This window comes from Carassius auratus, unplaced genomic scaffold, assembly GCF_003368295.1.
Source record: "Carassius auratus strain Wakin unplaced genomic scaffold, ASM336829v1 scaf_tig00004557, whole genome shotgun sequence".
Classification (NCBI taxonomy): Eukaryota; Metazoa; Chordata; class Actinopteri; order Cypriniformes; family Cyprinidae; genus Carassius; species Carassius auratus.
Window position 1 is genome coordinate 1106981 of NW_020523604.1, and position 27248 is coordinate 1134228.

Sequence of the window (27248 nt, forward strand, 5' to 3'; positions counted from 1 at the left end):
GCTTATGTAATGGATATTCTTCCTCTGAGCCAGAGTATGTGCTTTCTACCTTCACTTAGGATCATCTAAGTTAACCTCAGACGTCATTCTGAAGTCGTGCCAAACCGTGCAAGCCATGTAAGGGCTGTGAAGTTTCTGAAATGAGCTTTTAGTTAGGGATGTTGCTATTTGAATAATCCAGCTTCCCTAAAGAAATGTCAAAGAAAGAACGAATTATGCATTTGAATGGACTTTATTTCTGTATTAAAACAGTTATGCGGCCATCATGTTTAGATCAAATGACAAAAATGACAACAGTTAATTTTATCATTGAAACTCAGCTTTTATTGCTCGCAGAATAAATTAATTATGTATATCTTTGAATAGTGCATCTATACAGTGTAGAAAACTACTTTGCATAATACTACCCCCAATATAACTCCAAGATGACTCCAGTGTCAGTCAAACAAAAATTGCTAAGTGCACCTTTAAAAATCCATGGACAGAGCATAAAACACCTTGTAAGTAAACAATAGCAATGTACTTACTTTCACCAGCAAAGATGACCATCTCAAAGTGACAGTACCCTGTGGTTATGTGTAGCTGATTTCGAATGCTACTAAAGTCAGCAAATATGATTTTAATGTTGGGCATTAGCATCGGGCTCTCCTCCTTAAATATAAATCACATAAAGAGAAAGCTGTCGGCAGATGGTGCTTAAACCAATATGTGACTTCCTCCCACCCTCTCCTTCTTTTTTTTACTGTACTAGCCTGAATCTCCTGCCTTGGAGATTATATGCCTCTTTCTGACACTTAAGCTCTATTTTCTATGATAGAAGGGGGTATAAATGACTGGTTTATGTAAGAGCGTTTAATCATGCTTGGATGAGGGCTAAATGTTTATTCAGCCCTGGGAATAATGTACACAACCTGAATGCATCCGGAGAAGGAGGTCTGTCGACGTGCTGCTTTCTGCATGGTTAAAGGGGCAGACATGATCGCATGTGCGCGGACGAGCTATCAGTCTGGTTAAGTGTCACGCACATCCCTTTCGAGACCATACAGATGAAATGTATGTATGTTCCATACTAAGATTGCAATGCAAACACTTGAATACACCATCTTTGTTTTGATGTTTGTAGGAAAAACAATCTAGATTGTGCAGAGATAATTATCCTCACATATCTGTTGTTTTTCAGTGTTTTTTTCCTTTCTGTGAGGGTGTAATGGATGGAAAAGTCCAGAACTTACAGGAAGCAACTTCCTCAACCTGTAGTAATTGTACTTTTCCACCCCTCTTAAAAAGCACTATGGTACCACATGGTAGCACCACAGAACTTTGATATACGCAACATACCTGAATGATTACCGTATGGTAATACTGTGGTACTTTTGGTGCTTTTTTTGTTGTAGTTTCACTAATTTCTGTTTATCTTAGAAATGTGTTAAAGGGGTAGTTCACCCAAAAATAAAAATTTGCCCATGTTTTACTCACCCTCAAATCATTCTAGGTGTATATTACTTTTTTTCTTTCAGACGAATCCACTCGAAATTATATTAAAAATCATCCTGGCTCTTCCAATCATTACAATGGGAGTAGGTGGGTGTTTTTGTTCAACCGTCCAAAAGTAGCCAAATATAGCATGCATCCATAGTAAAATGTGCCTCACACAGCTCTGAGGGGGAGTAAGGGCCTCCTGTAGCAAATGTATGCGTATGTATGCATATGCATTTCTGTAAGATAAATATCCATATTTAAAAAGTTATAAACACAGGAAAGATGAAATACTTCACAAAGATATGAATACTCTCAACATTCACAATACTTTACACTCCCAACCTACCTATAAATGTGAGTTATTTTTGCAGTGTTTTTTGTGTGTAACAAGCAGTCCACTGAAGGCGAGTTTAAGAACCCAGGTGCAACTTTATTCCAAACTGATCCAAACAAACAAAGGAAGACTTTACTTGGCATGAGCAGACTTGAACAGACTTGAACAGACTTGACTTGGCATGAACAGACTTGACTCACCGACAGCAGGTTACAACATCAATACTTGACAAAGGACAAAGGCAACATGAGGGCTATTTATATCAAACAACAAGGGTCACATAACGAGAACCAACCAATGAGAATCAGGACACATGACTAACACAACCAATGAGAAAATGACACATGAACCAAAGAACCAATAGCAGAATAACATGAGGGCAAGGTAATCACATGACTAGAAAGGGTCTACTCCCATTTAAATGATTTTTAATTAACTCACGATTGGATCTTTCTGAAAGAAGAAAGTAATTTACATCTAGGATGCTTTGAGGGTGAGTAAAACATGAGCTAACTTTTATTTTTCGGTGAACTAACCCTTTAAATTATGGAGCATCTACTAAATATGAGAACAGTATATTTGTATGTATTTTACAAGTGTCATGCCACTATTTAAAAGTGTAGTGTTAGTAATATTTTTTAGGAAAGTTTCTTATGCTTACTAATGCTACATTTATTTGATGAAAAATAAGGTAAAATAGTAATTTTGTGAAATATAACAGTTTACTCTAACAGGTTTTTTTTTTCAATCTTAATATTCTGTTTTAATTCAGAAATAATTTTAATATGCTGTTTGGTAAGAAACTTTATTTTAAGAAAATTAGTTTTTCTTTATTTGAGATGAAAATCTTTTGTAACATTACAAAGGTCATTGCTGTCACTTTTGATCAATTTAAAGCATGCTTTATGTTTTTAACAAATTTCTTTGTAGATTGTTCTGCGTACTTGCCAATGTCAAAAAGCAATAGTTTTATTCAGAGCTTTTTTCCTCTGATTAAGCATACCTCTTGTACAAACCATAAGCTTGATTTTTTTTTTTTTTTTTTTTATACCCATTTTATGTATCAGTATAAAAAAATCCAGCCACTTCCATTAGTTCTCTAGTGGTGTAGCCGTCTTTCCAAAGACCAGGATAATGCAATCATATAGCTTTTTTAGTCAAACCATCATTCTGGTAATTGCAGAGCAGTGAAAGCTGTTTCTTTTCCACACTCCAACTGTAGATGGCTATTATTTACAAGCCCAGCAGGAATCCACTATATGATGTCTCCTCTCTCCATCCTAATGACCACCAAGTTGCATGACAATCATCTGTTCAGACACTATTAAGGTGACCATAACTATGCGGCTGAGACAGTTCCCCACTGATATCTGAATGAAAACATTTGATTGCAAATAGGGTGTTTGCATGTGTTGTCTATGTGTCATTCATAGACCCACTTAGAGAATCAATAAACTTGGAACAGAAATCTTGGACGTAATGGCACCATGCATTGACTTTATGAAATCAAGCATTAGCAAAGCTTACAGCTGAGACAGCAGATTTAAAAGTAATTGCTATTAGCATCACTCTGAACTTGCAGCTAGAAAGACAATTATGTTATGAGTTAGAAAATAAGAAAGAGAAATAGAAAGGGAGGAAGTAGAGGACGGATGCAAACAGTCTGAAGAGACATAACTCAAGAATTGTGTCTGAGCCGAACTAAGACTTATCTTCTGAAACTTGCTTGGCTCTGACAGAAACAGGAAACTGAGTTTTTACCTCAGGAAAAAACACATCTTTGCTTAAAATGAGCTGGACAAAGGGGCTTGTAGATTTTGCAGCTGTGTTAATTGTGAAGAACATTGCCATAGAGGCTGGGAACCATTTCAGTAAAAGATTCAGGAATTGCGCCCACTGATTAGCATAGATGCGTTGTTTATTAGCATGCACTGTCTGGCTAGTTTTAGCATGCAATTTATATAAATACTAAGTCTTGCATGGATATTTCCTGGTTAAACTGGTTTAGGAGACTTTTATTTTCCCTCAAATAGTAAAGTAGTATAGCTGTTTAGTAAATTTAAGAGAGCCCTTACCTGCTAATATTTAAAAAAACTTCTGCTCTCTTTAAATGTGAAGTACGCAGTTTCTGTGCATGTGTCACTTAAGAGAATTAGAGAAATAAAGCATAATAAACAATAAAAAAGCTTTAAAATTCCCTGTACATGACACTATGATTAATTTTATTCTTACAAAATCTTACTATTTATCTGAGACTTGGCAGTAAAGAACTAACATGAAGAAACCCTACAAATTTGGTGTCTCGAATGAAACCCAAACATTCCATTAAATTCCTTCTTGTAAAAGCACCCATATAAATATTTCCCTTGTTTTACCCCATTATCTATCTCTGCATATTTTGGAAAGCCTTCAAAAACTCCCTCTACAATTTGAACAGGAAAGAGATTGATGGATCTTTAACAAATGGCATAGTAGTTAGTGAAAAATAAACTAGGTTAAGAGTAAAAAAAAAATCTTACAAACTTCACTTTTAATGTGTTGTTACATTGTCAATGTATAGATGATTACTTTATCTCCCTTTCGTCTCTGGAAGTCTGTCGTGACAAAGATATTTGAAGCTTTAGTCTCATCTTCTATCTCAGCATGATCCTGCAAATTTAACTTGTATCATGAAAACAAAATGGCTACACAAAAACAGCTTTACATTTCTGAAATACATGCTCTTCAGAGTCATGTAAAGCTTCTTAACCCATCTGCTTTTCGGCGGCTGGTGAAGAACGATGCTTTAATGAAGCCTGGGTATGAGCATGTGTTTCTCGTCACAGTAGTGATTAAGATGGAGACAGCACCACTCTGCAGTAAGTCACAACATCTGCTGCTATATTGCATATCTACCACTGCAAAGCTCTCTACACCTCCAGTGGTGTGTCACAAACCCACAGGTTATCTTGCTTTTATATATACTTTTCCAGAGTACAGGCAGGCATAACACATGTGAGGATATCAGACAGACTCCAGTGGCAGGAAAGAAGTGAGTAAATCGAATAAGGACCTCAGCGCCTTTGCTCTGCCAAGATGACGGTCTCCTTTCCAAGTCTCTGTTTTCTTTGGCCGTGTCGTATATTGAAACCAATGGCTCCACGCTTTCTGTCTCCCCATGCCTTCATTTTCACTTGCAGGTTTTCTTTCCCATTTTCACTCCAATTCAATTTCATAGCTGACTGTGGTGATGCCTGAGAGATGCGATAGAGGGCAATTAGGGGTGGAGAAACGGTCAAAACAACAATTGTTTGTCCCTCTCTCTCTGTGTGTCTCTGAATCCAAGTGCAAATTACAACACAGAAACTTGTTGCTCTATGTTGGCTGTAGCTGAAATTGCACTCTACACCCTAATTCACTATTCCCAACATTACCAATGTAGTCCACATAAAAAGTAGTTCACATCCAGAATAAACATTTCAGATGTTGATGTCTTAATTTTTTTTTTTTTTTGAGGAAAACATTCCAAGAATTTTCTCCATATGATGGACTTCAGTGGTGGCCAATGGTTTGAAGGTCCAAACTGCAGTTCCATTGGAGTTTCAAAGGGTTCTACACGATTCTAGCCTAGGAATAAGGGTCTTATCTAGTGAAACAATTGGTCATGTTCTTAAAAAAACTGTATTTATTCTTAGCCACACATGCTCTCCTTGCACTAGCTCTGCGATGTGCATGTGCATCTTCATGCATTTCGTAATCACCTTGGTTAGTTCTCTGTCTGTGTCCTTTGTTTAAAAAGGTTTAGGGTAGGGCAAAAAAATCTCATTTTCTCCTCCATCTTAAAAATCTTCCGACATTGTGGTATTAACTTGTTTTTGTCAGGGACATTTGACTTTCTTTGCATGTTTGCTTTGTAAACACTGGATCGGTACTTCTGTCTACGTCATGCATATGTACAGTAATTACATAATGCGTGAGGTCGAGCATATGCAAGACAAGACTTTCTGGGTAAAAGTATATGCATTTATTTTCTTTTTAGAAAATGTCCAATCATTTCACTAGATAAGATCCTTATATTCCTAGGCTGGGATTGTGTAAAGCTCTTTAAAGCTGCATTGAAATGGCAATTTGGACCTTCAGTTGGTTGGCCACCACTGAAGTCCATTATATGGAGGAAGATCCTGGAATGTTTTCCTCTAAAATCTTTTAAAATTTCTCTTCAACTGAAAGAAAAACATAAATGTCTTTGGTGACATGGGGGTTAGTAAATTATCAGGAAATTTTCATTCTGGAAGTGAAAATAATCATTGCTATTGATTTTCTGGATGGATGGATAGAAATATCTATCCATAAATCCTATTTATACATCGATCTGTCTATATGCTTCTATAAAACACTGGGTCAGCGTGCATCAACATGAATAAAAACAAGAAACACATCAGTCTTTTAGTGTGTAACTTCATACAAACCAGCCCTTTTGAGACATCAACTTCAAACATAAGGTCCATTACAACTTTAGCCTAAATTTTCTTTCTGTTTTAATCTGGTTTGTCAGGGAAATCTGAGGTGAGCTTCCCTGCTTCGCTTTGTCTTATTCCCAGGTTTCTCCTGGATTTGTCACACACACATCCAGGGCACCATGAGCCCACCTGAGGCCAGTGTCTCTGAACAATCTTGACTCAGCCTTGTAATGAGCTGGCACTCACAATGCTTGGCAGCTACTCAACCCAGAGAGGGAGAGAGCGCTTCACAACTACAGCAATAATAATGATCTGCTCCCATTGCACATGAACGCTGATAAGTGGCTCTTCAAGGGGCTGGCTGATTGGACTGGTTATTAGCTGCTATTTAGTGACAATAATTTTCATGCAAGGCCACTTACTATGGCGCATATGCTTGGAACAAACTGGGTTTAAGTGCCAACCTCAAGGGTGCAGTGGTACTAAAGCCAACTGAGACAAGCACTAAACATGCAACCTATATGGCAGCAGACCTTCTTTTATAGTCAACATAAAATCAAAACGGACTATTTCATGTCTCTGTGAGTATACAACAGATCTATAAACAGAGACATTGATAGATATTATTTAGTGGATGGGTATGATTTGTGTTCACATCCCACTAGCTGAAGTCTTTTTAAATTCGCAGACATCTTTTTTTTGTCATCCACTTATAAGGTCTCATTCCTCCATGCATTATGGAGAAATGCTGCAAAAATAGCAAAAACTGAAAGCAAGCTGAGGTACTTAAGACTGCTCTTTGCTCAGTAGTAGGAGATATTTTTAACACAACACCCCATCCCCCTTCTTTCTCACTCTTTCTTTCCTTGCTCTCTCTCTCTTTTTATCACTGTAAATCTCCCTGATATATTTTCCTTCCATCCCTCACTCTTTCCATCTCTTATTCGGTCAGCCCCTCCAGCAAAATGAAGAAATAGCCCCAGCTGAATATTGGGCAGAAAGTTGTATGATGTGCCTGTGAGGAATGTGAACAGCAAGTGAAGCGTTAAGATCATTCCAGGGGCAAATCTCACTCTCTGATTCTCTCTTCCCCTGAACCAGACCAAATTAAACTTCTGTCCACAGCTGGATGCAATAACCTACTCAACTATATTCACCTTTGCTTTTCCTCAGTGTTTCCCTCTCTCTCTCTTTCTGTCTCTGACCCTGAACTCCCCAAGGAGGATATGTGAAGAAACATTTCCATTAATCTCAAAGGCTGCTGCTTAGTTGGCACCACCAGAAATGTGTGATTTAAAATCTGCCATTTTTGCTGATGAGATCTTAGATCTTTAGACACTGTAAATGCCGTTTGGCTAATTAGATGTAATCAGATTGTGTTTGCTGTTTGTCTCAGTGTAAGGGTGAAAAGAATGAGGTAACAAGTTATTAGACGAAGATGGAGGATATCGTTCTTTTGATTTCCACATCATCTCTGCTCTAAATTGTGCTGTGATTCACAACATTATGAATGCCAGAATGAGCCACTCGCTTCTGGTGTTTATCTTGGTGGTGAGAGGAGTGTTTCCATTTACTGTTGATGTGTATTTTAGTTGCACATTATTGAATTGTGTTTTTCAGCACAAAGGTCTCTCTGTCACTGTTGGCAATCTCTTGAAGCTGCTTTCCCTTGAGGGTTCTTCATGGGCAGCACTGGTGGACATATTTTCTTTGTTGTGAACAAACAAATTGTAGTGGAGTGGAAACAGTTCTTTAACCTCTTGGACCAACAGCAGCTTGATTCCATGTAAAAGGAATACATAAAAAAAAGGACAGATGTTCCTTGCTAAGGCTCAGAGCATGCATGAGAATAATAGCTTGTTTATGATATCCAGTGTGTTATCCGCTTATGCAACAAGCCAGTGACTTATTAAGAAATGCTTGTCTGTATACAGTTACTTCTGACCTTAGGCGGAAATGAAATATGTGTAGCAGACAGTGTTTTCTAAGCGGACATTATGTGCTTTGTTCTTACAGTAGATCGGAAATGTGTGCTGCTTCAGCGTCAAGCTTTGGTAGTTAAGTCACTCCTGTAGTTTTCAAACTGCTGATCTCAGTGCCGTATGGGGCCCAAATGCTGGTTTAATTAGAAAAAGGAGGAAAGTGAGAAAGAGCTCTTATGGTGAGACGTACCATGTTTCAGAGATAGCTGATAACCTTTACATGTCATAGTATTTATTAGTATACCTATATGCTTAAATAAATTCATAGTAATATCTTGATGCATGTTCAGTAACATATTATTAGCATGTTGCCATTTACAAACGTTAAAAACATGGTATTTTGTGACAGAAAGAAACAATGAAGAAAGACCTTATGAAAAGTACTGTAGAGGGTCCAATATGTTAAGGTCAAACCATGGTACATTGAAATATACCATACTAGTAATTTATGACTATGAAATTCACATAACATGGTATTTATATTGAAAGTATACCATTCGAATACAAGAAATAAATAAAAAAATTATGCAGATAGATACATAGAAATATCCATCTGTTGTAATCAATATCTATTCATCTGTCATAATTAATATCTCTACATAAATCCTATATATATATATATATATATCCGCATATCATTTATGATTGAGCGTATTAACTTTTGATGGTACCATGGTACTTAGGACTTTTTTGTAAGGTATATACAAAAAACATGGAATTAGCAAAAATGTGTTTATATTTCTTGGGGAAGAAAGAAAGAACCCTTACGAAAAGTACCGGAGAGGTAGCATGTTCCTGTGATCTGATAGCAGATGGTGGAACACAGATATATATTAATAATTGATGACTTTGATTGTAAAGTAAATAAAGAATGAAAAACAAGAATGTAAGATTTCCTCCTGTAACCAAATGCTGATGCTCCTGACACCAGTCCTTCACTCATTTGATGATGCTCCATTGACATTTTCAGAGTCAGTCAATCTCTTCTGCTGAACATGACAGTGATTGGCCCGAGCAAGACTTTGATGTGATAACAAGCTGGCTGTGTAAAGTGTACTTTCAGACGTGTGTGTGTGCTGTATGCATATGTCAGTTGATGCCCGTAACTTGTCTCTCTGACAGCTTTTCTTTTGTGTGGTTGTCCCTAACTCTCTTCCCTTGGGGTTTAGTTGCCATGGCAATGTGACTTAGAAGAAACAGAGAGACATGGTAAGGAATAAAAATTTGTGCTGGAGGCTTAACAACCATTATTGCTCTGCACATACTGTATACAGTGTGCTATCAGTTAACTATGATGCACCGGTGTCGCTGGAAGCATCATCGTTTGTAAGTATTACACAAAGCTCAAAGCAAAGATCCTCCCACACAGATGGTGACACCCAGTAAACTACTATACCTCAATATAGCTGAGAAAAAAAGCTAAATACAACCTTCATTAGACAAGAAATACTGGGTATCGCTTGTTATTAAATTCCCACAAGATGCTATTCAGATGGTTAAACACACTTGAGCTTTTCCTATGATCAGTAGAAAGGACTTTCATATCGCTAAAACATCATAGCAGACACTCGCTGAGCTCATCTTGCTTTTGATCTACACAGAAAGCAAGACTTTTTATTCTACCCTTCTCTGATCAACAGGTTCTCTCAGCATGGATGCACATCCTGCCGTGTAGAATCTAGTCTCGCTTAGACAGACCCTTGACTAAACAACAGCTCATTCTGTCAAGCGTCAAGTTGGCCATCCTCAGACCCAGAAATTGCTTTCCAATTTTGTGCGCTGTGTGTATTGACTGAACTGTGGGAGGTCTGTGAGTATGGTGTGTGAGACTTTTAGACTGTAAAAAATCTGTGTTTTCTGTGCACTCTGCAATGTGTGATGCTCTGTTGTGGTCGTGTGTGGGTACAGTAACACGGAGGTGGATGAGCAGGCATCTACAGGGAGATTTTTTTTTGTTCTTCTAATGATCATAATTGTGGAGATCCGTGCACAAACAGGCAGTGGCACGTGGACTCCCTCGTAATTCAGAGCTTCTCTTTTGGAATGATCTTCATGAGCCATCCAATCAGTGGCGTCTGGGCCTAAAAATCCTGCCACATGAACCAAATGCTGCTGTAGGCAGATAAAAGCTTACGCACAGGGAGGTCCACCCACACACACACATTGTCACATGCCTAATTGCTGTGTGTGTTGTGATGGAAGATGAGGTACAGAAACAAAGTAGTGTGAAAGAATAACTCCAGACAGATGGTAATGTACAGAAGCGATGTGCATGCTCATCCTAAAGGGATGCTGGCTTTTCTGTTATTCTTTTCCTTAATTATCCCATATAGGGAACAGGTGCTGTTGGTTTTCCTCACCTTTCTGCCCATGTGTTTGGGATGTTATTGTTGCCCAGGGCTGCAATAAAAAACATGCAGATTGCTCACTATTGCAGTACATGGATCTGCATAATGGACTCGCATAAACACAACAGAACTCTTTTCAAAAATATTTATTTTTATATATAGAGATAGATAGATTCTATTTACTGTATATACAAATTCAATTTAATTAGTTCAAAATGTGCACATCCATAATCAGTCACGCTAGGTTGACTGAGTGTAAAAATTAGTCTGATTAAGTGGTTAAGTTGGTTGCAAGTAGAAGGTTTTGCTTGTGTTTGTGATACAAGACATTCTCCAAATGGTTTTCCTGACATACATTATTTGTTTTTAATTGAGGCTTGGTTTATCTGTTTGTTATGTTCTGTCCCTGTTATTGAGCTTTGACCTAAGCAATTTGTCAGGTTTTTTGGTCATATGATGTCATTGTTTTCGAGAATGTTCCCCTTGACACACTCAGCTGCAATGCAAAAACTTGGACTGCTTGGCCTCTGTTTAGAGATTATTTGGCCTCCTGTCTTTTACGTCATCAAATTGATGTGTTAAATTGCTAAAGCTCAGGACCCGATTGCAACCAACTCCTGAAGCTAAGAAAACCCTTAATTATATATCTTTTTTCCCAAGTTTAATGTTTTTGGCAAGCATGTCAGATATTTTCTGCAGTCAGTGCTTTCTACATGTTTGATTCGATTCACTTACAGAGTTTTCATTGGCCTGAGTCAAATATTGTTCTTAGAATTTGATTTAATCAGCGTCTGAGGTTACAGTTCCTAATAAAGTTACCGATACACTGGAGAGCAACTCTGCACATGCTCAAGCATATTCACACATCCCTCTCTTGTATTATTGATACTCGTGTTCAGGATTCGGTGGTGCTTTCTTAAGCTGACAGTGAAAAGATAAATCTGAGTCATCAGGAACTACTGTACTATCGTTCACTCCCTGTTAGTGACCCCCTCCACCCGGCCCCTCGAACAGCAGTCATGGCCCGTCTGAATGAGTGCGTCAGCAGTGAGGGGTGATGCCGGGGTTGACTCAGGTCTCCAGTCTGGGGTGTAATTTACATCTCTTTACCCCTCTTTTGTAGTGTCAGCAGGGCCTGAGCCAGGAAAGCAGATAGCCACGGTCTTGGCCATGTGCAGCAGTTGTACATCTGTGGTAGAACATGGCTAGAGGATGAGGGAAAGAGGCTGGGGTTGCGGTATAGGAAGGCTTTTGGGAGCAGACGGGCAGGAATACTGTGGTTTTTTCCACAGGCCAGTATTTTATCACCACTGTTGAGCTTGTGCCACGCTGTTCAATTCCAACAGAGTGGTAAGCCTCTTACCCAGACGCTTTGGAGCGTGAGACTGATATCGCTAGTGCATTATACATTTTTTATGCGCAGTTTTGCTTTTCTTCGTCATCAAAATGCATCAAATCCAGTCATTTCATCATATTATGGAATGGCAGTGAGAGCAGGTCATGTGACCCCAGCATGTGCGCATGCTTAAAATAGTTATCAGTATGACGGTTCAAGTTTTCTCAATCAGCCTCTGAGAGAGCGTCTGATATGGCAAAATTGGAGGGTGTCTCTGATGCTGTGGTGGAGGAAGTGGAAGTCTACTGTCATGACTCAATTGAAAGGACTGAAGTGCTCTTATCAGGGTTCAGACTGCCTGTTTTTGGCGTTCATTCATGAGGCAGTAATTATTGTGTCAGCCTGACTGTGTGTGCATGCTTGAGTTTGCGTATACGTGTGCACTTATACTTCAATAATATCCGGACACTGTTTTTGACCTTGTGTTCAGACCTTGCATTTGCAGCCACTTAACAAGTGGCAAATCCCTATCCGGACTCAGGAACAGAAGATCAATAAATCCAGGGAGGTGACTTCTGGAAAACACAGGGCTTGTTTATGTAAATGTGGTTCTTCATTTACTGTATGGTCTGTGGTTTCACAGTATTCATATTGGTCACTCACAGAGGGTTGCTTCTTTTTTGCTTTATGCCATGACCACAAATCGGTTGTTTATACATGTGGGAGACTAATGGCCGGTTAAGATGCTACAACAGCCCTTTACAGCCACATTACATAAAATAAAATAAAAATTATAGGATGTTGAAAATGAAGTCGTGAAATCAGGAAATATAAATTATATTAATATCGTGTGAATAACATTACGAGAAAAGTGATTTCCACAATAGGAATAGTACTACTTTAATCTCATAATTGTTACTTTAAGAAATATTATTTAATTCTCTGAACATTGGGACTTTTTTTAATAAAATTCTATAATGCTGTATGATATATAATAAGGAAACAATATGGTGGATTTCATAAAAGTATGACTCAGATCTGGTTGAATGGAGAAAGATGGACAGCGGAAAACCTGGAAAGATTTTCCTTGTACATCTCCCACTATATTTTCTTAGCTCTGGTGTTGCAATAGTTAACTTTATTTTGCTTTTCTTTCAGTTTAGCTTTTGACAGTATTAGACCTGCTCTCTGTTGTAATTAAACACAAATCAACTGAAGGGGTTCATGTTTGCAGAAACATTTCTAGGAGATACCCCTTCTTTTTCTGAGTCAAATGCATTTTGAAAGCAACTTTCATACCGAGACTGTGATTTTAATGCTCATCTTAGCTTTTCTTCGTGACTGGGCAGGGTGGGGGTGGTGTGGGGTGCTGGTGGTTGAGGGTCTCTGGGGTTGAGGAGGCAGACAGCGACTTGTAATGCTGCAGGATAGGGCGAGTGGAGGAGAGCAAAAAAGCTTGTGGCAGAGAAAATGCAAAGGAGGAAGATGGGGAGGGTGGAAGAGCAGTAGAGGAAACAGCCAAGTGCCAGTTCTCATTAATTAAAGAAACACATGAAGAAAAAGAGCCATTAAAGGGACAGTTCACCCCCAAAAATAAAAACAATTTGATTTTCCTTTCAGATCGCAAAAAGTGTTTTTTCTTACACTGAAAGGGAATTGGAGCTTCAAGCTTCAAAAAGGACCTTAAAAGTATCATTAAAGTGGTCCATACGACTCATGTGCTATATATACTACTTACTACTGTTATTGCTACTGGTTTTTTTTTTTGGGGATTAAAAAAGGAGTGCTGTCATATGACTAATCGTGATTAATCACACCCAAAATAAAAGTTTATGTTTAAATAATATATATATATATATATATATATATATATATATATATATATATATATATATATATATATATATATATATATATATATATATATATATATATATATATATATATATATATATATATATATATATACACACATACATTTATATATTTAAGAAAAATATGATATGTATATTTATATATATTAATATAATAATATTAACATTCATATAATATAAATTATATGAATGTTAATATATATCCTTAAATGTATGTAAATATTTTATAAATATATACTGTATTTTGGTGTATGTATATATAAATAAATATACATAGTGTACTCATATATTATGTAAACTAAAACTTTTATTTTGTATGTGATTAATCACGATTAATTGTTTGACAGCACTAGATAAATTAAAGTTGTTACTCACTGATAATCGTTGCCATCCATTGAGCTATTAACTGCTGATAAACTGATTCATTAAAAAGATCTAACTGAAATCAAAGACTCATTCATCAATCAAAACAGTGCCACGGGAGCTAGAAAAAAGAAATCTGTTAGACTCTGTTATTTTCATCATGCTCTTTTTGAAGCCTGAAAGCACCGGACTTTAAAAAGAAACTCACACATGCATAGAATAAATGATGACAGGATTTTGATTTTTCGATGAATTATTATTTTTTTTTTGCTAAAGAAAGGGGGAAAAAGGATTAAACCTCCAAATAAGGCTGTGGCCATAAACATCATACTACATTTAACAAGTCTTGCTGCTTTGCGAGGAAAAACTAATCCAGGAAATGGCTGTTATCACAGCCATCCAGGAAAACAGCACTCTGATCGAGAGTGGGAGATGCTGTGTGTGGCCACATGCGCAGAGCAAATAATGTTAATGGTGCAGTGCAGTACAGTACGGTCCGATCTGGAGCGGCGTGTTACGTGTCCACTCAGGAGATGCCGTCCTTCAGTGTCTCTATACACACAGATCTGTCTGAGGCTCAAACAGCTCCATTTCCTCTGCGTAAGTGAAATGCAATCTAAAGGCCAGGCCTCAGTTGAGAACAAGTGGTATAGAGTGAGAGTGAGACAAAGAGCAGGAACCACATACTTCATGACAACAGAGAAAAATAGACTCAAACCATTCTGCATTTGTGGCTCCACTTGCACGGCACTCTTATCTAGAGTGAGAGGACATGACAATTACACTACACAAGAAGAGTTGATACATTAGAGGGCTAGTTCACTCAAAAATGAAAATTCTGCATAATTTCTTCACCTTCTAGTTATTTTTCAAGGAAAGCTGTGAAATGGAAAATGTATGGTTTGAATCTATAACTTTGTCCACAAAAATAGTTTAAGGCTCCATAAATTTTTTCAGTAGTTTTAGATTTATTGGATAAGAATTAAAAAATATTTTTACTTATGATTTATGTTTGATGAAATGCTTCAGAGCTTGGCTAACTAAAAAATATACATATTATAAAAATAGCAATGGAGTTATAATATTTTAAAAAAAAATTCATATATATAATTAGGCTACTTCATATATGAAGATTAAGTCAGGAACCCTTGTTTTTAATTTTTAACTACAGTATTTTAATGCTTGTGTGTTACCTTATTTAAAGCCATTTTAAGTAATCTTGTGGCCTTCTTGTAAGGTTGCTGAGGCCCAAGTTGAGAACTACTGTTGTAGGTAAATGTTTGGGAGGAGAGGTCTTCCATCTTGTAGGAAATGTGCTTCTTCAATGTGTGGGTCTAAATGAGAAAGCCTGGGTCAGGTGCAATCTCCAGAAATTGGATTATAGCAATATCAGATGGCTGCAAAGAGGAAGTTGATGGAAAACCAAATTGTTCTTGGCACATTTATTTAGCTAAAGCATTTTTTTTCCGAAATAATATCCTCACTTCATAACATCATATTTTCCAAAGCCTCGTCCATTAAAGTTCTGCTCTAGCCTCCAAACGTTCAGATAGCATCTAGTTATCCATAAATTAAAGTCAGTGTCCCAGATTAACAGATGAGCATGCATTTTGTATACAGATACACCAGTATTGGATGCTGACGTCCTATTTGGCTGCTTAACAAGCTTGACCAAGTTAGTTTGAAGGGTTTTGAATGTTGGTTCAATAGATCTTTGCCACTTCCCATCCTATAGGAAGACAGAGAAAACATCAGGTGCAGATGCAGTGATTCAACCCTGATCCAAACACAGCAATATGGCCATGCCAAACAAAGCTGACTAAAGCTCTGCGGGTCTCCAGAGGCCTGAGCCTCTCTGAAAATTGCCGCCATTAGAGCCTGCACACTCCCTCCTGCAGAGCGGCCGCCTCAGCACTCTACCAGCCAGTCAATAAGTGGAAATGGAGCCCAAATTCCTGGAAAGGTGGACTCCACAACACACTGGTCTTCACAAGTCCCTCAGCAGGGTTATCACTAACATTTCTAAAAGACTGCAAGAATTTGCATACTTTTATGGCTTGTGAGACTGTCTGTTGTTTCTTGAGCTGCAAATTGTGTAGCATAAGGCAAATTTATTGAACAAAATTTAATTATTTTATCAGTATCTATTCATATGACCCATTTTTATATATTAAATTCCTTGTTCCAGAGCCATTCCCATTTGTTTTAAGTATGAACTTCTGTAATTGTAAGGTTTATGCTTTCAAGAAAAAATGTAGGATACACTCAGTAAAAGCAATATAATCTTACGCAGTAAGTATATATATCTCACCACTCAGGTGAATTTAATAATGTTTATATTATATTATATTATATTATATTATATTATATTATATTATATTATATTATATTATATTATATTATATTATATTATATTATATTATATTATATTATATTATATTATATTATATTAATAGTGCACTATTGAAAATACATATTGTGCATTTTTCTCATTTATTTTTTTTCATTTAATTAGGTTTTCCATCGAAACAACAATATTAATTGTTTATATAAATCACATATTTTATATTTTTTCATTACACGTTTTTTCTATGTTCTACTTCCTAATACTATTTTGAAGTTTAAATCAAAATTTTAATCCCAGCTTTTCCACATAAGTCTGAAATGTTTTTTTTTTTTGCTTTGATCTTCATGAAGAAGTACATGATATGCTTCTTCCTCAGATAACAGAGTCTGGCAAGTTTTTTAGCAAGTGTCTTAGAATCTGCATTATCCCAGAGCACAGAGATTGTGAAGCTCAGAAAAGGGAACAATCCCTTCTGTTGCACCAGACTTCTCATAAATACAGGGCTCAGAAGAAAGTGAGAGAGATTTAGAAGGAAGACGATTGTGAAGAGAGAGATGGCAGAATCGGAAGAACGGCACAGCATTAGCTGATCACTGGGGACGAGGAGGGCTCAGGCTTAATATTTTGCTTAATTCAGATTTTAATTATCAATTTTGTTGAGCAGTGCAGTGGCTGCATTAACAAAATGCCTATTTGTAATCTCTCCTGGCTCTCAGTCACACCATTACAGAAATGAGTTCACACACACACACACACACACACACACACACACACACACACACTTCAGACTGACAGGAGATCAGTTTTTCATTTCAATATTGTATCCCCTCCTCTCCTTGTCAATGTCAGAGTGATGGAGAGAGACAGGCAGGAAAACATCTAGAGCACCTTTGCAATGCCGGATGGGTATTATGTTAATTCCCTGGATCCCCAGTTCACAAAATGCTGTCTTGATGTAGAAAAACTCCAGGTTGCAAACCAGGGTTTGAAGGGTGGCATGATTGATGAGACATGGAACACTAAGATATTATTGGCTGTGCTGTGTTGGTTGCCATGGTGAGGGATGCAGGAAGTAAATCATGTGATAAACCATGAGATACCAATACCACTTCATCACAGTATATGTTTTACAACATTCATTTCTTAAAATCCTTGCATGTATGTACACAGATGATCTGAATCTTAATTAAAGAATTGGGAGCTTTTATTTCATGACATGAAGAGTATCTATCTATCTATCTATCTATCTATCTATCTATCTATCTATCTATCTATCTATCTATCTATCTACCAGTTGAAACATAAAAAAATAAAAAAAATACAACCTTTCTGACAAAGTGAAGCATGCTTAAAGAGCAACACATTATGCCGCAATCTAAAGGAATTGAGGAACAGAAGAGAAACAAAATACTTGATATGTATCAATCTGGAAAAGGTTATAAAGTCATTTCTAAGGCTGTGGGACTCCAGCGAACCATGGTCATAGTCTTTATCCTCAAATAGAGAAAACTTGTAACAGTGGTGAACCTTCCCAGGAGTGACCGGCCTACCAAAATTACTCCAAGAGCACAAGGATAACTCATCCAGGAGGTCCTAAAAGAACATTAAGCAACATCTAAAGAATGGCAGGACTCACTTGCCTTGATCTGACTAGTTCAAATATGAAAAGTAAAGTAAATGAAAGTAAATTTCAGTTCTTTCAGTTCAAATTTGAATTAAAATTCAACATCCTGTTGCCTGCCTTATTCTGCTATTGAATTAAATTGAAAAGTAATTCTCAATTCAGTTCTACATGGTGCTAAGCTGTAGTTTGTGGGACTGAGTATATGTTGCAGGCCTGGAGTCAGACACATGTTGCATGAAATCAGACTCTTGCAAACAGCAATCCTTTCTATAACATTCAGATGCCTGCAAAAATGCACGCACAGGCGTCTTATTTATTTTCCTACAGAGTTATATAGAGTTGTTTTTGCTGTCTTGTTTGAAATCTGCTTTCAAACGATATAGTGTGTTAGTTTTTCTTTCTCCGTCTCTTCCACTAGTATCCACTGTGCCTTAAGCTTGTGTTTGTTCAAGACCTTTTCCCTTCCCTCCTATTTTAAGCCCCTGCTCTCCTCCATCCATTCATCTCTCCATCTCAGATCCCCTTACACTAACCCCCCAAACTCGCTCTCATGTTGACTTTGTTACTGAGGGGACGATGAGGCAGCCCACCGGCCGCTCTGAGCTGAAACACATGCTCTCCAGAAATCATGGTTTGGCCTGCCAGTGGGGGGCTGTGGGGAATTCTGTGTTTTCTTCCGTCCAACTGAGCCAACCTTAGATAACTGCTCAGTTTCCATGCAGGGTTGTTTTCACTGTGTTCTCTTGGCTAATGTGTTGTGTGGGCACTCATTTTGCTGGAGAGGTTTCCGGTGATGGAGACTGGAGTTTCGGGGGCCTGTAGCTCTTTGCCGTGTGGACAAAACAGCATGTTCTTTTTGTGTAGTTAAAGGCTGTTCGGTTGCCCTAAGGACTGGGATATCCAGTAACCTATTAGGCCTGTTCCTCACCTAAGTGTTTTTCTGCTCATATTTACAGGTTACAGAATTCCAACTGTGTCTTCTTTCTGTTCAGTAAATTGGACTGAATCTAGATTGTTTTAGCAGTTTCAGGTTGTGGAAATAATAGATTTCACAACAAAGTTATAATATCAATAGCAAACTGCATTCAGAATAGTTTTATTTACTCTTTCATGCCTCAGGAGATCTGTCTAATTCAGTTTTATTTTAGCATGGTATTAATAAAATTTGTATTAGTTTTGTTTTTATTTAGAAGTATGTCAATGTAGCTTTAACAAAGTTGTATTTCAGTTTTATTTTTTGTAATTGTAGTACTTTATTTTATTTTTTTATTGTAATATATATTTATTTAGTTGTCAAAACAACATTTCTAATTTTAATTTAAATATTTTACATTTTCATCTTATATTTTTATTTTATTTAATCTCCATTTCAATTATTAAATATATTTTTTTCCTATTTAAACAGTTTTATAGATTAAATACCACAAAGTCAGTGTAAATGGCAGAGCTAGGATAATTTGGTTTCAGAAGAAATTAATGAGAAATGGCTCATATTGAAAAATGTTCTTTGCAGACTTTTGTGAAGCTCTGAAAATTGCTGAGATCTCCTAATGTCAGGGAAAGTGTGATTTACTAGGGTCTTTTTGTCAGGAGAAAAATCTGAGACTCATGTTTTCTATTGCTCTCTATTTAATCATATTAATAACTGAGATAATTTTTCTTTCCCATGAAAAATGCACTGTAAATTCTGAAAAAAAAAACTTAAAGGTTATACTCTTTCATTACAGTGTAAATATACAGGTTTAAAAGAGGGTTGCATAAAAAAATCACATTACATATTCTCTCCAGTTTCCTCTTCGCTGAAGCTATCTAGCTATTAAGAAAAATCCGTTCTAATGTGTTGAGCACTCAGTCAGTGTCATATTAAGAGGATCTTTCTGCGCACACCACCAGCACTTAAGCGTAGCTCTGCAGCTTTCAAATCAGTTCAGATCCTCTGTTTACCAGCAATCAAAATGGAGCATCTCTTCTTGTAATTTCAGCCTTGCTCTACAAGGTGTGTGCTACAGTTTTTCAAAAAACCTTGGGTCTCCATTTTCGTGCATTGTTTCTTTTTACTTTAACAAATACCCAGGTTTTTAAATCTGCAAGTGGAGATATAGTGATGGATAATGCATTGTTTCATGTGGGTGTCACTGCTGATTTGTGGAGGATACCGTTAGTACTGGCTGCCTGTTCCCAACAGCCTTTAGTTTCTGATAACATTTAGTTCCCTGCTTAAAAAAACAAAACAGGGTAATGAATTGGTTTTTGCTTTTTCATAACTACTCTTTCTTAATCCGTCGGGTCCATACTGAGTGTGGAATGAAACCATTCCTCTTTTTTGTATCCCGTGTGGAGACGCAGGAGGAACAGTCTGACATGTTGTTCACACAGAGAACTGTTCCCCTCTGAGCACACAGCAGCACGGTATCAGGAAAGCAGCTTTGTCCTGCTGTTTAGCCAGCAATAAGAGTTATAATCCTTCCACTTTAGGTTCTGCTGAATTCCATTTGGGTTGAGGTCAGCTCCATTATTATACTGATTATTCCCCGATGAAAGTGGAAAGTTTGTGGATTAGATCACGACAGGGGTTGTTTCTTTGTGTATCAGCACAAATTCCAGGTCAGTTCTGCAACGCGAAGCATTAGCTTAATAAATGAGTCGGACCTCTGCATTGTTTTCTCAGAACCGTTGTGTTCTGTCTGGAGTCTGAGAGACCCCTGGGCTATTTCAATAGCTGGTGTTACATCATAGATGTTATGTTACTTATGCATTGGGTCCCCCAGACGAAAATTCTCTGAGTAGTGTACATAGTATTTTATGCTATTTTTGTGCAAATTTCACCACTTTTTTATTTTATTGTTGAGTGTGTTATTGTTAAGGCTTATTTCTGTCAGGATTATATCATCCAAGATGACTGACAGTTAGCATAGTTTGGATTGGAGGTACGGTTCTGTACTGGGTAAGAACTCCCTTTGCATCCATGCAGCCTAGAGCAGTGGTAACCACCTAGGGTAAACAGAACAGAACCAACATAAATGTATTGCAGATATCATTAATGTTCAATAATTCATTGTACACATTTTACAAATGTGTCTGATTCAAAAGAAAATCCGAAAGGCCGGATCCTTACTGGACGAGAGGAGCTAGGGATGGAGAAGGGTAATTAGCTACAAAAAGCTGCTCATAATAATGAAAAACCTTATAAATGAATGCTGAGATAGGTGTTTTATACCTATAATTTAATAATTTAACATTTAATCAAAAAGAGGTTCCTTAAAGCAATAGTGTACCCAAATATAAAAATTTGTTGAAAATCCTCTCACCATCAAGCCATCTAAGATGTAGATAATGTTTCTTTATTGGAACAGATTTTAATACAATTTTTGCTTAAATCACTCATTCTGCAGTGAATGGGTGCCATCAGAATGAAAGTCCAAGCTACTGATAAAACCATCACAATAATCCACAAGTAATCCAAATGACTCCAATCCATCAGTTAACATATTGTGAAGTGAAATCTGCATGTTTGTAAATTCGTTGATGAGGCATTTTGATTTTAAATAATTATTTCTGGCTATAATAGTCAATAACAAGCCTTTGCCCCTCCTAAACAAATGATCTGTAAGAAAATGTTTTGCTTGCAATTTTTTATTTTTTTTTGCAACGGACCAATAGAAAACCCTTTTTATTCATATTCCATTACTTTTGACCCAGTCTGTGCTTAAACATTTAGATTTTTACATAGTTTTCCAAACAAATCCATTTGCAAAACTTGCAAAAAAAGTTTTTCTTAAATGAAAAGGGGTTTAAATGAAAAACTGACTGAGACTCAAAACATTGAGGCAAAAAAAAATACTGTTTTGGCTTCTTTTGTATATACAATTAGGAAAAACAACTAACTTGTATTCCAGATTCCAGTTGTTTATTTCGATTTTTTTATTGTATTTGTTTGTGATTTTGCTGAAATGACAACCACTGTAAGTCACATTTCACACTAAAAAATGCATGTCAAATTTGTGATTAGATTAAAGCTGCCTACTGAGTTTTCAGTTTATCAAAATAACATTAAAACAATTTTAAGGGCAAACTAAAACTTAACTTCATAAACACTATTAGAGACACACGGTTTTAGAAATGGTATGTAGCAGGTACTGACACGGCCTGACATCTGGGTACAGCACCGCGTGTCTCTGGGCAAAGTGTGTGTGTGTTTTGCCGTCTTGTCAGGCTGTGTTCGGCTGAATCAAAAGGTCAACCAGGGGCTGGATTAGATGGGTGAGAGACTGAAACATGTGAAGCCTGTCCTTGCTGCTGCTGATAACCTCAGACAGCCACTGTTCTGGGTCAGGAAGAGACTAGCGGGGGGCGTGAGGCACAACGTAGAGAGAGAACAAAAAAAGTTGGTGACCTTCCTGTGGACGAGGATTAAAGTGTGCTTCCTGTGCACATCCCCCCCTGTTCTTTTCCCAGGGTCCCTCTGACACCAGCACCGCAGTCTCAGTCTGAGCCTCAACTTTGGGGCGGGGTCTATATTTAGCTATCCAGGGTCACACGACTGCTTGGCTAACCAGTGTAGCTTCTCAAAGTCTGCCCTAAACCAGTTTGAGTAGTCCTCATGTGATTAATCCTAACTGGGATGTGCAGCACGAGGCCTGTCTGCACGGGTCATATACTAACACATGCACATACATGCATTCAGTAATGACAGTATGGAGCATTGTATAAGTAAAACTTCTCACACAAAATGTCTATTGAACTCACAACAGGTGCATATGCAGGTCCTTTATACTAGTGTTGATGAATGTAATATTAAAAATGAAACAGTTAGTAATTAGGATATTACATTCCTAAAACATCTCCATTTAGCTGTTTATCCATAAACTTTAGTTGTACTTCATTCTTTTAGTGCATCTTTGTGCTTCATAAAGAAAAGATCTTCAAGTAAAGCAGAAAGATTTTCAAGTAAAGCCAAGTGTGGCATTATCAAAACCAGTTGATGCACAATAACCTCCTTTAGCCTCGACTCAATTTTTTTGTTATGGTTTCATGAAACTTGCAATGAAATATAAAGCAAATAATTTTTGTTACTCTGCAATAAGTAAGACTTTTTGTAAAGTCAGTGTAATTCAATGTTTAATTGAAAAACATTAAAAATATCAGTTTCCCAATTTCAGTTTAGGACGATTTACAACAGTGGCATTTTTTATGTGGAAAATTTAAATTAATTTATGGTAATTATGTCAGAATACATTATATTTCTTGTGTGTATTTTCCAAACAAGAAAATTCAGCTTTGCCATCACAGAAAATAATACCATGCATAAATAAATTAAAATGGAGAAAACTATTTTAGTTACAATTATAAATTGTAATAATATTTCACAGTTTGCCTGTTTTTACTGTAATATTAATCAAATAAATGCAGCCTTGTTCAGCATAAGAGACTTCTTTCAAAAAATGTACCCTAAACTTTCGAATAGTAGTTTATTTTAAAAGTATACAAGGTCAAAAGTGGCTGTAGTTGAAGAAACTAGTCACAGGCTTGAAGTCTGAGATGGGAAAAATGCTTCACAATGCCTCAGCTATGGGCCATATTTAGTGTTATAGTGTGTTTACGTAGAGTGTGTTTATATATAAGGCAGATTTATTTTGTTTTCCCTCTGCTGCTGTGCTCTCAGATGGTTATTCCCAACTTAATTCCTCTTCCATCTCTTTCTCTCTTCCCTCTCTCTGTCTACAGACTCATACTCCGCCGCTGGCAGTGAGGGCAGTATCTCCACCTCGGTGGCCTCTCTGCCGCCCCAGGCTTCAGGCAGTTCAGCCCCAAACTCCCCAGGCTCCCGTCGCTCTGTCAGCACCCTGAAGAAATGGCTGACCAATCCAGTGCGTAAGCTGAGCACTGGGGCGACCGGAACAGCTAAGGGGGAGCGGCAAGTCCGCAGACTGGAGGGCAAACCCCCACCTCAACCCGCCAAGAGCAGCCAAGACCTGGGCAGCCCACAAACAGAGGAGCAGTTCACCATCCTGCCAGTCATAGACAAAGACCTGGTGAGATATTGTTTGATGTGTATTATTTTCATAATAAAAAATGGAAACTCAAACCAGGGTTATCGTGCTAAATGCAAGTCTACAACAAGAATGATAACTAAGATAAAGATAAAGATAACCATAACAGTTTAGTTATCTGTTGCTTTAAATTCTTGAGTTTGGAGGACTCTGTGTTTGTGTTTATGTAATAAACTAAACTAAATTTTAACAAAAATGTAACTATAATAAATATAGAATTTCTCATTTTCATTTAGTTTAACTTGAATTAAAACTAAAATGAATACATAAAAATGAATAAAACTATATAGACATAAACCAAAATTAACAAAAATGACAAAAACACATCAAAATGACTAAAACTTTAGCTGAAATTAGTTAAAAGTGAAAACAGAAAATGTAACAATAAAACCTACTTTAAAATATTTATTTTTAATCAGTCTCTCACATAAAACATCAGTTTACATAACAGTACAGGTGATCCTATTTTTCATTACGGCGTGTGAATAGCACCACACTGTGCTGCCAACTGCTCGCTAGAGCCCTGTGGTTCGCCCATGTCTGATGTGAACTTTAATCACTGTCACCCTCTAACACACCCGCTTGACATAGTCATACACACAGAGAGAGGAATTATGGGTCAACTTTATTTTGACCTGAGTATTGATGTTTATGAAAGACTGTGAAGGTTGTGGTTTCTGGATCTTTTAAAGCAGTATTTTGTGCGTGTGTGTGCAGGAGTGGAGAGATGGCCTGCCTGCTCTCAACGACTGTGATCCAGGTGTCCAGCAGTCCTACAACTTCCAGTCGGACTCTCCACAGGGATCCACCACACTAGGACAAACACAGGTGAGTCAGATTCACACAATCAGACTTTTGGCTTCATTTTGAATGTTCTTTTTAAACCGCACACGTTTACATTTATTCATTTAGCAGATGCTTTTATCCAAATCAACTTAAAATTAGAGGAATACAATAAGCAATTCATCATAAAAAGGCAAATAAACGCAGGAAGTTTTTTGTTGTTGTTGTTGTTTTGTTTTTTTAAGATGACTTCAAGAGGTGATGAAAGATATGAGTATTCAGGTTTCGCTTGAAATTTGTCAGGGATTCAGCATTCTGGATAGGGGTGGAAAGTTCATTCCACCAGTCAGGAATGGTGAACAAAAAAGTTCTGGAAAGTGATTTTTTGCCTCTCTGTGATGGTACCACGAGGCATCACTCACTCTTAGATCTCAGGCTTCTGAAGGGAATGTAGAATCTCAAAAGTGAGTTGCAGTAGGAGGGTGCTGAGCCTGTGGCTGTTCTATATGCAAGCATCAATGTCTTGAACTTGATGCGAGGTGCAACCGGGAGCCAGTGCAGGGAAATAAAGAGAGGTGTGAACATGGGTCCTTTTGTGCTCATTGAAGACCAGTCGTTCTGCAGCATTCTGAATCATTTGCAAAGGTTTGATTGTGCATAATGGAAGACCAGCTAGAGGAGCATTGCAGTAGTCCAGCCTAAAAAATAACAAGGGCCTAGACCAGAAGTTGTGCAGCAAGCTCCGTTAGGAAGGGCCTGATCTTTCTGATGTTGTGCAATGCAATCCTACAAGATCAATCAGTCTTTGGTCTTTGAAAGTCAGCTGGTTATTGAAGATTACACCAAGATTTCTGGCCGAACTTACTGAACACAGAATCAGTGACAATAATACTGCTTTAAAGCAGCTCTATAAAGACAATAGTGTCATTATTCAGCTCAAGTCAGACTGATGTTGAATCAGTTCCATTCAGTAACAGTGTCAGTGTTCCAAAATGCATCAATTATGAAACAAATTTGGTTCAGCTATAAAGCAGCTGAAGCTGAGGCTACTATACAGTGATTCTTAGTAAGAATGCCTAAGGGAAAGAGAAAACAAGAAAGGAGGTTGTAAGGGACTTGGGGGCTCTCTGTCAGCTTGCACATGGCAGTTCAATGTGTTTGTATCCACACTGAGGGTGAGAGAGGCCAGATGGTCATTTGACTGATGGGTCATCTGTTGCCACAGGTCGAACCTCTAAAGGTGAAAACACACATTGAATAAACACACTTATTTGTATATTATTCTTGTAAGGTGGGTTCCAAAAGTCTTCTATTTTGTATTTTCAAACTGTGGTTTGAGGTCAGTAATTTTTTAAAGGGCTTTTATACCCAGACTGAATTTATTAAATCAAAATATAGTAAAATTGGTAATATTGTGAAATATTGTTGCAAATTAAATGAACTGTTTTCTATTTTAATATATTTTAAAATGTCATTTATTCCAATTATGACAAAGCTGAATATTTAACTAATTTGGCACTCCAGAAATATATGTAGAAAACAGTTATTTTTGTGTAAACATTTTTTTTTTTTTAAGAATTCTTTGATGATTATAGTTTCAAGTTCAAAAGGACAGAATTTAAGTAAACTAAAAAATATTTTGCGACATTATAAATTTAATAAATAACTTTACTTTCATGTTTGATCAATGTTAATGCATAATTTCTGGGTAAAAATGATTAACCTTTAAAAACAACAACAACAATATATTATCATGTTATCAATGAAACAGTTTAATTGAGAAATTAATTTGGAACATTAACAATCTATTTATTCTGGCATCTTTTTTCTAGTGCTATAATTATTAAATCTCAGGTTTTCAATGTGGTCTGACATTTTGGACGCCACTGTATATTTTTGCATGTGCATGTACATCTGAGCCAGAATACTTAAATGAATCCAAAACACTGTGCACAACACAAACAATCCCAATCATGATAGCCAGAAGAGAGTGGATGGCTAAATGTGGTAACATACATAATTCCATGAGAAGGTGAGTGATGAAAGGTATGACAAGAGGTGAAAACAACAAGGGGAGGAGACTGAGATCTTAAACGTAAATTAATTTATTACAAAAACAACATGAACTTAAGGTCTAGACATGTAAGTTATATGCTGCTTTATAATTTTTATATAAAACCAGAATACAGTGGCCGATGGTGAGATTTTTATTAGTATATTCCCCCCTAATAGCTTATTCAGCTATTTCTGTCTTTATATGTACTGTAGATGTTTACTTATATTTTATTG

General features: G+C 37.0%; 1 protein-coding gene across 3 annotated transcripts in view; it reads left to right on the forward strand.

Moving 5' to 3' along the window:
- Positions 1 to 27248, forward strand: part of arhgef25a (Rho guanine nucleotide exchange factor (GEF) 25a) — a 60560-nt gene that overhangs the window by 16009 nt on the left and 17303 nt on the right. For all 3 annotated transcript variants that reach the window (XM_026243950.1, XM_026243952.1, XM_026243951.1), the window contains 2 exons: positions 23851 to 24158; positions 24894 to 25004. In XM_026243950.1, coding sequence (XP_026099735.1) covers positions 23851 to 24158; positions 24894 to 25004 — 419 coding nt within the window. The remainder of the gene's footprint in view (positions 1 to 23850; positions 24159 to 24893; positions 25005 to 27248) is intronic.